The sequence below is a fragment of the Centroberyx affinis genome, unplaced genomic scaffold (assembly GCF_046629955.1).
Source record: "Centroberyx affinis isolate AG114_WGS23_722 - 3 ecotype Tasmania unplaced genomic scaffold, CSIRO-AGI_Caff_v1 ptg005379l_1, whole genome shotgun sequence".
NCBI lineage: Eukaryota > Metazoa > Chordata > Actinopteri > Beryciformes > Berycidae > Centroberyx > Centroberyx affinis.
Window position 1 is genome coordinate 99,473 of NW_027282687.1, and position 16,065 is coordinate 115,537.

A 16,065-nucleotide genomic window follows, 5' to 3' on the forward strand; every position below is an offset into this window, starting at 1 on the left:
GTGTCCCTCGTCTGTGCACGGGACTACTGAACACACACATTCACTCACACACACATACAGGACATATGTGTAACACGATGCACTTTTTCAAACAAAGTGCACATGCAAAATCACCAGTTTTCATATCTATGCTTTACAAACCACAGTGATGTCACACACGTGACTTTCTGTGCGACTCTCTATGCACTTTATGTTGCCAAAGATGATTTCACTCCCAGTCATAGTATTACTGTGTAGTAAATTGTTTGATGCCATAATAATATAATGCTGTCTTGTAAGATTATTTGCCTTGATGAGGGATCTTGCTCCAGTTTTGTGGAACAGCTGGTTCCCAACATGATTTCTCAGGATTCCAACATAACCCAACTCTCCTCATTTCCTCTCATTAATGCTTCCTCCAGCCAATGAGTCAGAATATCATTATATACCAGGTTCACTTACACTCCACACTTAAGTCTCGGTCTCTTGCTAAGGTCACTGAGCTGACTCCACTATCTGTGCTGCTCCTTTAAGGCGGCCACGAGCGGCCAGTTGAGAAATATGACTTGGAGGAGGGTGGTGCTTACACAAGCCCCGCCGGCGACTGACTGCCCATGTGAATGCAACCAAAGGACTCTGGAAAGTGACGAATCCAGATCAACGGGAACTGAATTCAACAGAGTCAACAGAATGCCCTCACTACCATGAAGACACCCTTCACCGGAATACTCCTTTCTCGTGCCAATCAGATATGCTGAAATATTTATTTGGAGTTCCTCAAACAGCCAATTTTGACGGGTATAGCTGACAGAGCAATAGAATAGGCGCGTGTTTAAAGTTATATGAATGAGATTTTGTCTGTAATTTAAACAAATGTGTGTCATGTTATTGTAGTTCCAAAGTAGACTAGTTTGCTTCCAGGGGCTTTGGACAGACGCGCCGCGCAACAGCGGCGGCCAAGGAGGATTCATCTCTGCTTTGCGCAATTACCGGAGGGCAGTAGGAGTCATCATATTACTTTGGTGACTTACTCATCCTTTCTTCTCCAGAGGACACCAAGCCGGTGTGACCATGCTTCAAAATGGGAACGCAAAGGAGAAACCGCTGCAAGCGCCGAAGGCTGAACCAGAGCCCGACTCCCCGGCGGAGCCCCCCAAACAGCCCGCTCCCACCGCCACCGACAGAAAGGACACGGACACCGAGTCCGCGCACTTCCCGATGCCCGTCTATCCGAAACTGGAGATAAAGCGCAACGCGGTGACGGACGATTATAAGATTTCCAGTCAGGTTCTGGGCTTGGGAATCAATGGCAAAGTTCTGGAATGCTCCAATAAGAAGACTGGAGAGAAGTGCGCGCTGAAGGTACAATATCCTGCATCACATGACAGATAGTGTACCTGTGTTATAACCAGGGATAGTGGAGGGCAAACCCACCGAAACTCAGTGTTATACCAAGAAGGCTAAGCTTTTATATTATGAAAGTAAGCCTACAAACGACTGTACGTTGTATGAGGAAAGCGTCTTGGAAGGAAAAAACATCAATACCTTTCTGAAAATATTATTTACATATTATGCGTTATCATGATCAATGACTGGAGGTTAGTTTACCCTCCTTTTACCGTGATGTTTACGTCTACATCACTTTTAATGACAGATGATCAAAGACCTGTAAATTGGGTTGAGTTACAACACTGATTGAAGAACTTTGACCTTTATTGGAATCTCTTATCAGATTTCTCTCACAGGCATAGACCCATATAGTCTTCATGTTAACATGCCTTGCCAAAAGTAACAAAAGGGCCTACAACAGCCATCTTTCTTTTTACACTTGTCTTATTATGATGGTGCAATAATCCTGCAGGCTCGTCCCTTGTGTGTGTGAGTGTGACTTGTGTACATATACACGTCCAGGCTATGTAGGCCCACTGCTGCTCACATTGGATTTGTCATGTCCATGTTGTTGCCTCACATGCCTGCTGGACAGTGCTGAATCTTAGTGTGGGCTTCCTGTAAGCAGGGGGGTCTGGGCCTGTCATTGGATCAGATGCCAGTAAAGATGCACCCAGTCACCCGGCCATGTGCTGTGACATGTTATGAGTGGCACTGTATTCCAGGAACAGTGGAAACTTTGGCATACCTACACACATGCATATGCATAGACACACACATACATGGGCCATCAAGCTGTCACCTGTCACCACCAGGCCACAGACACAGAGAGATTTACTGGCTTACAGTAATCCAACTGGATCAGAGTCGCCAAACCAGGCAGCAGCAGTGTCACAACCAGAGCTGTGGAAGAAAGATAGCAGATGAGAAAGTGAGATAAACAGCAGTAGGAAATGGGAACGCATACACCAAAGATGAGAGTCCAAGAGGGATGGGAGGATAACATCATGGCAGAAAGAGGGAGAGAGGGAAACCAGGGAAACACTGTTATCGCTGAGAGAAGACAGCAGAGAAGATGATCAAATCTGAATCTTATGTGGCTGGGAAATTTGCAAAATCTTCTGGCTCATTTCTGCATTAAATTGGATATTTTTTTAATGTTAGAGGCAAACTGATGGAAAGTACAGATATGATAAGAAAACACTATTTACGTGTGGACATCATGAACAATGATGGCGCTCGAGTGTGTTGTATTAAAGATCTTTATGTTGGCTGTTAAGAAACCGGCGTTGTGTGTTAGTTGCTTAGGGTTGGCATCAAGCTGTGGCAGTCTGTGCAGTCACATAACATGCCTACTACCCCCGTAACAGCGTTACCCGGTGCCTGACTTCGCAGCTCCCACTGCCAGAGAGAGCCAGCAGCATGTAAGGGTGACCCCAGTGGAGCCAAAACACCATGGACCCACCACACACACACACACAAGACAAAACCCCCTCTCCTCTCTGAAGAACCTGTTTCAGGGCGTTGTTTCTCATAAAGGAAACAGTGAAGTGGCCTTTTGTCAGCGGGGGACACCCACCCACACCATGCCAAATAAAACACAAGGTGTGATTTGTGGTGGAAAGAAATGAATTCACCAAGTTGCTTTCTCCACTGTAGCTCCTAGCTTGCGTGCGTGAGTGTGTATTTGTTGGGTTGTAACTGGGATTGTACTGGAGCCGGTGACACTGTTTGTTGAGTGTGATTAAAAGCCACAGTTGCCTAGCAGTAGCCTCATACAGTCCTTTTTTTTTTTACACTATTGGCACTCCTGCTAATTTATGACTGTCCCTACGTTTTTAATCACAAGGCAAATAGGCAGGTAGAGGGAGAGGAAATGATAGGGAGTGAATGATTGGGGGGGGGGGGGGGGGTAGAGTTGACCAGCTCACTTGCTTTTTAATTAAGTGCGGCTCTGAGCGCTAAACATAATGGATGGATATACGTTTAATCCACTTTGCAGCAGACCTGGAGGGGAGCCATCCTTTTAATGTAATTCAATTTGTCAGCCTTCTCTCGACTTCTGTGACGGGCGGAGGATGAGGACCTGGGAAAGCCCAGTGTTGCAAGGCAGTTGCTCCTCAGCGCTCCCATTCACTGTTCATGCCATTAGAAGCTCATATTTGGCAGGTGAATGTTCCATTTTAGAGTCATGCTGGTTTGGCTTCTGTCCAAGTCTGGTCGTCAGCCACACGGAGGGCCGTACAAGCCACAGCTCCCTCTGTACAGGCTTCCATTCATAGTCAAAAGCTTGCCCTCGACTTGTTTGTGTGTCCTCAGTTTCCTCCTGCAGCCTCTGTGGTCAGACCTTTGGCATGCTTGTGGTGCGTTTGGGTTTTCCTCTGTGACCCAGCGAGACCAAACTGTCATGGTGAATCTCGATGGTTTGGTCAGACAGGAGGAGATCTTGTCTGTGAAACAGGGCTACGCAATAATTCAACATAACCCTTTATCATCTTTCAATAGAATCATATTGTGACGAAATAATGATATCGAGTTATCGCGATACACAGTTTTGTTGTCTAAATTAATGATAAAAACTAAATTATAATTAAAATCTCTCACTAAATGAAATCTGGAACAAATTGGGGTGTGTTATTTGAAAAGTAGAGTTTTTTCATGCTTTATATTACCATGCAGTGAACATCAATTTGATTTTGAATTTTAACGTGATTTTGCATATTTTAGCAGATATCGAAATATATATATCGATATCAAAATAATCTTTTAGGTTTATCGTGATATTAATTTTGTCTCTGCCCTACTGTAAAAGCTGCGCTCAGACCCAGGATCAGCCAAGGCAGCCGGCGCTATAAAAGCAGTTAATCAGTCTGAGAGGTTTGGTTTGATCCTTTGACTCTCAAGCTTCAGATGCTTGTTGTGCAGTTGAAGCTCATTATCGGCTTGCATGGTGGAAATGTGCTGCGGTAATGAGGCTTCAGAGGGTCCTGTGTAATGAAGGCAGTGGGAGATTTGGGTTCTTTAACCTCACTCTTCACGAAACAATCCATCTTTTGTGGTTGAGGATTCAAAAGAGCTGGAAGTTGCCTCTGTATAGATTACTCCTGCACTCTCTGTAGCTTGTGCAATGCAATAGATATTCTCTAGTCTAGTGGGGGTAGTCAGCAGGTATTTAAGGTCAGGGACTTCACTGACAAAGTTTTGTATATACAGTACACCTCTGCTGTCATGGAAAACCTATGTAACAGCAATTTTGCTGTTTTTCCTAAAATGTATAGTGTCATTTGAATATTGAGGGTGTTTTATGATTCTTGGGCCCTGTTAAAATTCCATTGTACAATTGTATAAAACTACATGATGGGAATTATGAGAACTTCAATCAAAACCAACACATAACAATCAGCTATGTTAAATGTCATTATTAATTTGTTGGAGGCTAAGGCATTTGAGATCCTTTAATGACTTTCATGGCTATATCATTATTGCAATACAAAGCAGGTATAGAATAATAATTAAAGGACTCGCAGCAATCGGCACCCTCAACAGTTTTGGGGTTTGTGGGCGATATAAACATCAGAATCATATTGTTGTGACTCCATCATCTCTCACACTGCCAGTCTGACTAGGACGCATATCAGCTCTCACTGATTTACTGTGTACCACTTCCTAGTCCAGTCCACTTCACTGTAGACTTTATGAGCAGTGCTTTTTGGTACGGGTTGTGAAGGGAAAGTAAGGACAAGCAGCCTTTTTATCAAGACAGACAGTCCAGCGCTCCGGCAGCCTTCAAGACTTAATAGAAGATAAACATTCAGCAATCTGCTGTGTGTGTGTGAGACAGAGAGATACTGGAGTGATACAGATTTAACCTGTCTCAGTGCCTGTGCTGTGTCTGTTACAGCTGCTAGGGAAAGAGATCTGATTGGTTTAGAGGAGTATGAGGATGTGGTTGATTGGTTTAGAGCGGGATCAGGGACAGGTTTGCTTTTGTGTGTGTCTGCAGAGGACACACACATAATGTCGTCTTGCATTAGAAATTAGTCCATGAGTAGATTAACTCTCTCTCTCCCCCTTTGTGTTTTTCTACATATATTTATTCTTAACAGTCCTCTTTTATTATAGCCAATTCTCTGTCAATACAGGAAATTAAGGGAATGGGTTCGCATGCTGTCTACTCTGATTAAAGTCACAAGAGAAGCCATAAATGGTTACCTTGACTTAACAGAAACAAACCCACCCACTAGAGCTGAACAATTAATCAAAATTTTATCAAAATCGCAATATGGCCTACTGCAATTTTCAAATCGCAGGAGGCGCAATATTTTTTAAAGGCGAAATGTGTGTCAAAATACCATTTTAAATTAAATATTGTCGTGCTGCAGCGATGTCCTGTCCTACACATCATATTCTACAGACTTAAGAAAACATCTTTTTTTGGTACAGATCCCCGCAAAAAGTCACACCATAATCATTTTAATACGTTTTTCAGTGAAAATGAGAATAATGATGTAAAAATTATCATTCCCTCTAATATCGCAAATCATATCGCAATTGCAATATCAGTCGAAATAATCGCAATTAGATATTTTTTCAAAATCGTTCAGCCCTACCACCCACTACCTTGCTCAGAGCCAAGCTGAAAGCTTTTAGTTTTAACCACAGTAAAGTCATGGCAGCTCTGTGGGTGATTGAATAAAATAGTGTGTACATATATATACAGTAGTAGTAGAGCAGGCAAATAAGCCACCGGAAGCCCTCAACTTCCACTTTCAACACCCTGCCTTGAAACACAACACATGGCCTGCCTTCCTCTTTCACATTATCAAGCAAAAGCACAGCTATTCTCTGTTGTTTGGAGCTGTCATTACAGTTCTAGGTTACTTCTGTTCTGACTAGCCCTGTCTGAATAGACACACCGGACTTCCCCAATCTCACTCTGTAGCTTACAAGAAAAGTACTTTACTTCCACCCACAGAAGTGAAACTTAACTTCGGTAAATATTCCATTCACATTTTCCCCAATACAGAATCCAGACTCGGCGTGGCTTTAGTGTGCGAGTCCGTGCCACGTCGTCCACGAGTCAGGGTCACCGTGTTGTGTATTCCGGCCCGGGTCTGCGGCTGGGCCGGCCTCGTGAGCAGGCAGGACACCGCTCCATCACTGTCAGGTCCCAAAATACACTCTGAGGGAAGACGTGTGCTATGTCAAGGTCCGCCACCTGCTCTGGGTGCGTGTGTGTGTGTGTGTGTGTGTGTGCGCGCGCTTCTCCAGTGCTCACTGCTCACGTGTGTCCTTCGTGACGTGAGGCCAAGCTGTCTTCAGGACTGTGTGTGTGCTCAGCTTACACTTAAGGGACCAGTGAAGACAGTCAGAATTGATGGCTTTGTCAAGGGCACTTCTGAATGGCCGGCCAGACACGTGGAAATAAGTTTGAATATCCAAGAAATGGGAGAGTTTTACAGGACAGAGTGAAGGGTGCCTCGGTTCAAGTTAGCCCACGTAGCTCCTTAGATAGAGTCATAAACAGATGAGCCTGTCATTGAAAATTAAAATTCATAAATAATTTTCTCTCTCTTCTGTCTCTGCCAGATTCTCTATGACAGTCCCAAGGCCAGACGAGAGGTGGAGCTCCACTGGCGAGTATCAGGCGGGCCGTACATCGTTCGCATTCTCAGCCTGTATGAGAACATGCACCATGGGAAGAAGTGCCTGCTCATTATCATGGAGTGGTAAGGGTCCGGTGTTACTTTCACTACATCACCCATAATCCTCTCACACTGGCCTGAAGGCTTTCCCTGACAACCACTGAGCATACATTCAAAGCAAAAGTACCTGCTGCGTTACATGGATCTAATCTGGCTTCAAGCATAGTTTCAAACTGTTTCTGACACAAAATGTTTCCGCCACGTTGAGAAGGTTGAAGGTTATCGTTCAGTTACGACTCGGAAACTCGGGTAGCGGAATTTTCTCTGACCTTCTGACACCATCGTCCGACTTTGCATGGCGTTTGTGTGAAATTTCCATGACATATCTGATAATGTGTGAATGCAGGGTCACGTCTGTCTCTGCAGTGACAAACCACAAAGTCCACTGAGCATAGCTGCTAAAGGTCAGACAGTCATACGACTTGGCATGTCTGTGGAGACAAAGTGAAGACATCTGTGCTGATGGTGAGATAGAGGGATATAATTCCATCTGGGCCTCACATGTCATGCCAGACTCTCCATAATAATACCCTGAGTGACTCCAATGACAATACTATAAGCTCAGGGTGTGTGTGTGTGCGTGTATGTGGTTGGACTCTGTCCCTTTTATTGCCTGCAGTCGAGACTTGTGAATGGAAAAAGGAAAAGTAATAATTCAGTGGAAAAGTGAAAAACCACACAAGGTGTCAGCTGACAAATGATACATACACTTTCATCTGTTCATGGGAATTTTAAACACTGACTAATAGGTGAGGCGTTATCTTTTCTCATCATCACATTTAGCGAAGCAGCAACAACTTGCGGTTTGTGTAGTGACCTCGTGCTTGTGTGGTTGTGTGTGTGTCGTCTCGGTAATCTCTCACTTCTGTCAGCTCCTTCCTGTTTGAGCGAGAGGGGGACAGTAGAGAGGAGAAGCAGAGAAGAGATTCAGAGGCTTGTACACGGTCACACTTTCCCTTTCCGTCCCTGTGTCTCGTAATCCACTTCACGCTCACGCATTTTCCATGGAATAGAAGGGAGAGGTTCTTAGTTACATATGTATTTGTTAGTGTGGAGTAGAGAGAAAGAGAGAAGAGAGAAAACAAAACATTTGCTTAGTAACATTTTTGGTGGTGGGGTTGTGTGTTTTTTTTTAAAACTGTTTCAGGTAATAATTTTTTTCTCAAAATAGATAAATCGAATAGAAAAAAAAATAATACACTTGTTTTTTTCCCCCCAAAATTGTAATCACAGGTGCTACATATAACATTTTAAACCATAATATATCATAATCAATTAATTGTGATACTTTGGTATAATTACTGTAGACAAATGAGACCATAGTCAAGATGATTGGTATCCTCTATCACTCACTATTGGTGCTATTGGTAAACTATTGTTTCTCAAAATTAAGACCACATTTCCCATAAACCCCATTGAGGATGTTGCTAGTTCTTCCCCACCCCACCCCGGTGTCACTCCATGTGTTTGTTTTCTTTTTGGTTTTACTGAAGAGGATAAACATGTTGGAAGTGATTTGTCCATCGGCATGTCATCCCACCCGCCATTGCCAGAAACATTAGCTCAGTTTGTACTGGAAGAACAGCGCCCTCTTCCTGTTCTGTGCCATAAAACAATACAGCAGATTTCCTGCAAAAATCTAATCTGGTGGCACACAAGTAAAGTGCAGTGTAGTGCCAATCTTGTAGGCAATGGTAATTATAGTAATGTCTCAAAATGAATGGTAATGATTTATTGATGTTAAAATGCTACATGTAGCACCTTTAATTAATCACAGTTGATGTGTTTGTGTCATTCAATTGAAATTACTTGACACCCTGGAGTGCCATTTGTACAGTAGGTGAGCTGTATGTCCATGTGTCCAGTATGCAGGGAGGAGAGCTGTTCAGCCGGATCCAGGCCAGAGGAGACCAGGCCTTCACTGAGAAAGGTGAGGACTGATGGAGGGATGGATAAAGAATCAAGGGATAAAGGAGAATAAAGCCTGCACCATTATTCCCAGGGAAGAATGATTTAAGACCGAATTCTTGGATAACAGTAGACAGGAACAAACAGAATAGGACAGAATACAATATAACTGATTTTTTCCTTTGTGTTACAACATCTCTGTTTGATTCATCTTTAGCATTGTAGTGTGTAGATCTGAGAGAGCATGTTCTCCTCTCTCCTCCCAGAGGGATCAGAGATAATGAGGGACATCGGCACGGCCATAGAGTTTCTCCACAACGTGAACATCGCGCACAGAGACATCAAGGTGTGCCGGGATGCAAATCATGCAGTAATAGAATAAGCTCCGTTCTGGGCTCAGTCAGTGAAATGTTGACTAACAGTAAATCCTTTTTCTCCTCCTTTCCCAGCCCGAGAATCTGCTGTACACCAATAAAGACAGCAACGGAGTCCTCAAACTGACCGACTTTGGCTTCGCTAAGGAGACCACGCTACACAACCCTCTGCAGACCCCCTGCTACACGCCATACTATGTGGGTGAGTTCCAATATGTTATTTTCCAAAGACATTTTGGCATGCTGGCAGATTCACTGTTTGTGGTAAGGCTAGGAAATACTGTAATGTATTTTGTACATGCTATATCATGAGAAACAACATGGAGTTATTTTTGCCTACATTGTGTAACTCTACTCTCCATCTACATGTTTCTATTTCTGTATGTGTATGTATTGCCGTCGATAAGCTCCTGAGGTTTTGGGCCCCGAGAAATATGACAAATCATGTGACATGTGGTCTCTGGGCGTCATCATGTATATCCTGTGAGTACTGTGTGTGTGTCTGTGTGTGTGTGTGTGTGTGTGTGTGTGTGTGTGTGTGTGTGTGTGTGTGTGTGTTGGCACGCGCACGGGTGTCAGTACACATGTTCTCGTGTGATGCATATGTGAATACCTTCAAATTGAGTGCAGTTACGTCTCTTCTTTCAGGTTTTAAAATGACTGTCTGTCTCTCTCCATCTCTCTCTCCGTTCTGCAGGCTTTGCGGCTTCCCTCCATTTTACTCCAACACCGGCCAAGCCATTTCCCCGGGGATGAAGAGGAGGATCAGGATGGGCCAGTACGAGTTCCCCAACCCGGAGTGGGCTGAGGTGTCACAGGAAGGTGAGACTATAGGTGTCCACCCCCCTTCCACCCTGCAGTACAGCATTGGCTTAAGTACTGAACAAAATAATTGAATTCTCCACACACCAGCCCCCGGTGCGTTATCTAAATGTCACACGATTGGTTGTTTTGCCTTGTGGGAAAGCACAGCCATTTCCTTTTCCAATTAATTGCCTCTGTTTACATCTCCATAAACATGCGTGTATACTGTGTATGAGTATACACAAATTTGTATGCAGCGATGTGTGTGACTGGTTTGTTTACGGGCAACATCCCAACAGCCCATACACGCTCACTCCTGCACACACACACACGCATGGTGGTTGGGGACTACACTTACACACTCATGTGTTAACAAACTGACATGCCCCAGACCCCTCTGCCACCTGCTCACAGTGCACCTTCATAAGCTGTAGTCAGAGGTGGAAAGTAACTAAGTACATTTTGAGTGCAATTTTGAGGTACTTGTACTTTACTTGAGTATTACCATTTGATGCTACTTTATACTTCTACTCCACTACATTTCAGAGGGAAATATTGTATTTTTTACTCCACTACCTTTATTTGATAACTTAAGTTACTAGTTACCTTGCAGATTCAGATTATTAATACAAAATATAATCAACTAATAACTTGTGATGTATTATTATAGATTACTGTAAGATACCCAGCAGTATATAAAGTAGTGGAAATCAGCCCCACCTTTTCCAGCTGCAACATTAAAGTGATGCTTACACATTACTGCATCAATAATTATAATTCAATAATATAATATATACTGTATTATTCTGAAATGGGCCATTCTGCATAATGAGTACTTTTACTTTTGTTGCTTTAAGTACATTTTGATGCTAATACTTTTGTACTTTTACTTAAGTAACATTTTGAATGCAGGGCTTTTACTTGTAACAGAGTATTTTTATACTGTGGTATTTCACTTTTACTTAAGTAAAAGATCTGAGTACTTCTTCCACCACTGGCTGTGGTAAAGGCAAGAGATAGCAGCTGGAAATGTGCAGAGAGTCCGGTGGATCACAGAGACGGGGACATCGGCCAATTGGTGTCTTCTTCCAAAACAAGAGGCCATGACAGAGGATGGGGTTCACCTCTTCAGCCAAGAGAACTCACTGGCACTGCATGTGCACACTATCATATTTCTATCTTTCACTCCGTCCGTCCCTCTTTCTCGCAAATAGTCTTATTCTCTGTGTAAGTAGGCCAGCCTGTCCCTGACACCAGGAACAGCCTTGACTTTGGGAGTCACTAGATTTGCGTGTACGTGTGAGTGTGCATGTGTGCGTGTGTGTGTTACTGAATACTGATGCTTATTATTGCCTTTGCTCTCCCAGCAAAAGACTTGATCCACCAGCTACTGAAGACAGACCCTAATGAGAGAATGACCATCACTCAGTTCATGAACCACCCCTGGATCAGTGTGAGTTTCTGTGTGTGTGTGTGTGTGTGTGTGTGTACAAATATACAAAAATATTTGCATGTATTACATCATCTGTTTAGTATAGCTACATGTTATGCACTTGTACCTCTTCCTGTTTATCAAGTACATCTGAGCATTTGCATGTCCATATGTGTGTGTGTGTGTATGTGTGTGTGTGTGTTTATGCATGCAAATATGTCTAAGCTGTGTGTGTTTGCGCCCTGCAGAAGTCCATGGTGGTTCCTTCCACTCCACTGCACACCACCCGGGTCCTGACCGAGGACAGGGAGATGTGGGACGACGTCAAGGTCAGAAACACGGCAACACTGACCCCCTCTGGTCAGACACTGACCTTACACCTCCTCACTGCTCTACCAAGGCTCTGGGAAGGCCCAACATAAACAGATGATTACTACATGAAGTTGTTCCATATAGAAAACTGAGATTGTATGAATGAGTGAATGAATGAATGAGTGAATGGCAAACTAATTTATGAAAAGTTGTGAAAATAGAGGATTGGTGTTCACTGTCACCATGTGGATGATTCCCTGACTGCCACAAGGGGGAAGCAGTTGTCAGAGGCGGGACTGTATCAGTTTATTCCCTCCACACGTCTTAAATATGCAGCATACCTGAACACAAAAGGAACTCATCTTTCCCAAGCCATTCTTTCTAACATTAAATTCATTTCAATCTAGCCACCCAAGTCATTCTCTTTGGTTCGCACATGTGTAGCACCATGACCCCTGTGCCTGTGCATAGTATGTAATGGTCCTCAAACTTCTATGCATTGATTCGTCAAAATCTCTTGAATGTTGATGGTTTCAGTGCAGCGCTCCTACAGATAGATCTATATCTCTGTTCCTCCATAAGAAACTTAAGAACCTTATTTTTACATTTGGAAAGACATGCACACTCTTTACTGCCTATTCCGGTGTCAAACGGCATACCTTATCTTAAAGAATTGTGCTTGAGGAAACACTGTTTGCTCAGTTGAAGTCACTGTAGGGTGAATTCCCCAGTACAAAATGTATGAATTGGGCAATCACATATTTTTCCAATCGCTGGAAACATGAGCATAGTTCAAGAAGAGACACATTCATAACAGCTGAATGGGCAGGTTTAGATATGATATATGATATGAATAATGTGCAATAGCCAGTCACCAAAACAATGGCCACTGGTTTCTACAGATTGCAGCAAGTAAGTTACAGGAAGAAAATCATGCATAGCACACTAGAACAACCACATATCACAATGTCTGAAAAATGACAGGTTAAAAGTATTTTTCTTCAGACATATCAGTTTCTGGAGTATGAATTGCACCAGACTAATGGTCTCCAATCATCTACCATGGGGGACCAAGAGTTTAGTAGTTTTTGTGCCCAGGGTTGTAGCAATTGACTCCAGTCTCCAGACCACTTGTCTGACATCTTAGACCATTTCTGACCATGATCATGTTGACGGCTATTTAAAAATGTTCAAAGACACATTTGCCCTCCACCTGATCCATCTGATAATTTTCTCCCTAGCACTACAAACAATTTAAGGGATTATACCTGTGTATAGTATGTAATGGTCCTCAAACTTCTATGCATTGATTAGTCAAAAGTTGAAGGTTTCAGTGCAGAGCTCCTGCAGATAGATCTAGATCTCTACTCCCTAAGAAACTAATTAAACATTATTTTTACATTTGGAAAGACATGCACACTCTTTATTGCCTATTTCAGTGTTAAATGGGACATGATTTGCTCTGGTCTCGGTCGAAGGTGTGCTCATTAGTGACATGAGCTGGAGTAGTGTTTAGTTGGAATGAAAATCTGCAGACTCTCTGCCCTCCATGGCACATAATTGGAGTCCACTGCACTTAAAGGATAAGTTCTGTGATTTTGGACCGATATATAATATGCCTATTTTACCGGGTATTTTCAGTATGTTCGGGAATCTCATGGCATGAATACGAGGGCTAGTGTATCTAACCTGAAACAACCCAACCTAAAAAGCAAAGTAGGGAGAAGTACATTTCTCTACACGGGGGGAGGAGTGGAATAAAATCCCAAACAAAATTAAATCTGCCCACTCTCTGAATAGTTTTAAAAAACAACTGAAAAAATGGATGCTGAGTAAATTAGTATAGTGAAACATCTTTTCTATGACAGTTTGGACTGGTTTCTGAACCTGTGTGTTTTTTTTTTTTAATTATTTTCATGATTGTATAATATTGATGTTTCAGTGTAAAAATGGGAAATGAGTAGCATATACATGTCACTCCCTTTCCTGCCTGCCTCCTAGCCTAGACCTCAGGACCGCAATGGAAATAAGTCATGTGACTTTATTGCGATATCCTGATGAATTTTAGTACTGTATGTACATTTGTACATTGTATTTTAATTTATCGAATAAAATCAATCAATCAATCAGTCTCTTACATACCTGTAGTACTTGGACCTGCAGAGAATATTGGCTTCAGAGTCAGCTCACAGTTGAAACGGTGAGCTCCGTTGCTAGGCCCCTTGCTGCTAACAATGAGTCCAAATGGGGTTTGTGAAAATATCTCCAAAAAAGCCATTTGTAGGCTCCAAAGGGGAGTTGGTAGTAAACATGACACAATTCCACCATTACGCACACTTTGACTTGAATCAAGAAATCACAGAACTATTTTTCTCTGCCGCAGCACAGTCTGCTGTGGGGTGAAATTGTGTTACTGGTGGCGTGATCTATTTTTGGACGGTCAGACAAACCCCATTTGGACTCATTGTTAGCAGCAAGAGGAAGCAGAGCTCGCCGTTTCCACCGACAGCTGACTCTGGAGCCAATATTCTCTGTGGGTCCAAGTACTGCAGGTATGTCAGAGACAAATTATATATAGATCCAAAATTGCAAACCTGTCCTTTAACTAACACACTCTCGTCCTCAGCTATACCTGATCCCCTGCCCTGTCTCTTACAGGAGGAGATGACCAGCGCTCTGGCCACCATGCGTGTAGACTATGACCAGGTGAAGATCAAAGACCTGGACACTTCCAGCAACCCGCTGCTCAACAAGAGGCGCAAGAAGGCCGCGGCCGGGGGCAAGAGCGGAGGCACCGTCTGCCAAAGTCAGTGAGAGGCTGAGGACGGTCGGTAGAGAGAATCCCCAGAACAGCCAACGGTGTGGAAGAGAAGCTCGGAAGAGGGAGGGAAATTTCACTTTTGCAGAAGAGTTGAGAGGGCAGGAAGATTCAGAAACCTGTTCAGGACTCTAGAGAGACTGGACGGGGAGGAAGTCTTCCCTGGAATAGAGGAGTAGTGGCGGAGAGGCAGGGGGAGGTGCTGTTAGGGAACAACAACGTCAGAGTTGGACATTTATAGGACATATGGAGACATGCTATTGCCTGTGTCTCCTCCTCAACAGGCCTGCTCACTGTGGGACTATCTGTTTTTATTCATTGTTTTTATGGATGTATGTGTGTGATTTTTAGATCCTGCAGATCAGGTGTATATGGGTGTGTCTGTGTGCGTTTGTATGAGAGTGTGTGTGCCTACAGTAAGTATTTGCAATGATAATTGTCTTGTGTATTTGTGTGCTGGATTGCCTATTTCAGGTCTCTTTTCTTAACCATGCACTAGTGAGCAGATCACACATGCACACACAGACAAACACACAGCCAATTTAAGACAGTACAGTAAATAAACGATCTGTGGGCGGACTGTGACACAAGAACACTGTAGATGACCTGTGTTTTCTTAATATTGTCTGTCTTTTGCTCCCTTCCTTTCAGGGATTAAAGCAAGGTCTGGAACTGCTTGTCTTGTCAGTTACTTTGCTTTTATAAGTCCATGACTTCTTGTGTTGGCAAACAAAAAAAAGGAAGCATCTCTCTAAAAACCACCTAGAAATTTTATGAACTTATTTCATCGTTGAAAGAGGAAATGCATTGTCCATAATGACCTACAGTTCAATTTGGGGGAGTGTGTTCCACTGCGACAATAACAAAACGGCCTCACCCGTTTGTGTGTGTTACTGCTACAGATGAAGGTTGTGTGTTATTAATGGAGCTGTGAGAGGCGGTACACAGTCCGCCAACTTCCTGTCACAGTGCGGCCAGAGCCTTACGTAAGCAGAAGTGGCTCAAGGTTGGCTTATGCTACATGGTTGAGTTGTGACACTTTGTCTTGAGGGCTTGTTTATGTTTATGGAGGTTGAGTAAAATGCTTCCAGTAAATATTGAGTCATGGTCGTTCTGTTTCAATCCACATTAAGCAATGACCAGCAGATCTACTCCACATAGGGATTGTATTTGTACATACGGCCCTAAATAAAATAATCTAAAATAAAGAGTATTCATGTTCATGTTTTTGCTTTGGGCTTTGGAGGATTTTCTTTTTTTTTTTTAATCGTGCCTTCAAGCTTTGTGAGCTTGCTATAAATAGCAACAGTGGAGTAGTTATTTGGGACACGGCCATCTGACTTT

At 43.1% G+C, this 16,065-nt stretch overlaps 1 protein-coding gene across 1 annotated transcript; it reads left to right on the forward strand.

Moving 5' to 3' along the window:
- Positions 1-637: 637 nt before the first annotated feature.
- mapkapk3 (MAPK activated protein kinase 3) lies at positions 638-15,877 on the forward strand. Its single transcript, XM_071546677.1, has 10 exons — positions 638-1,341; positions 6,958-7,097; positions 8,939-9,003; positions 9,248-9,327; positions 9,431-9,557; positions 9,763-9,838; positions 10,053-10,177; positions 11,527-11,612; positions 11,840-11,920; positions 14,562-15,877. Exons 1-10 carry the CDS (start codon positions 1,051-1,053, stop codon positions 14,715-14,717), a joined length of 1,227 nt encoding a protein of 408 aa, XP_071402778.1. The 5' UTR covers positions 638-1,050; the 3' UTR covers positions 14,718-15,877.
- The last annotated feature ends 188 nt before the right edge of the window (positions 15,878-16,065 follow it).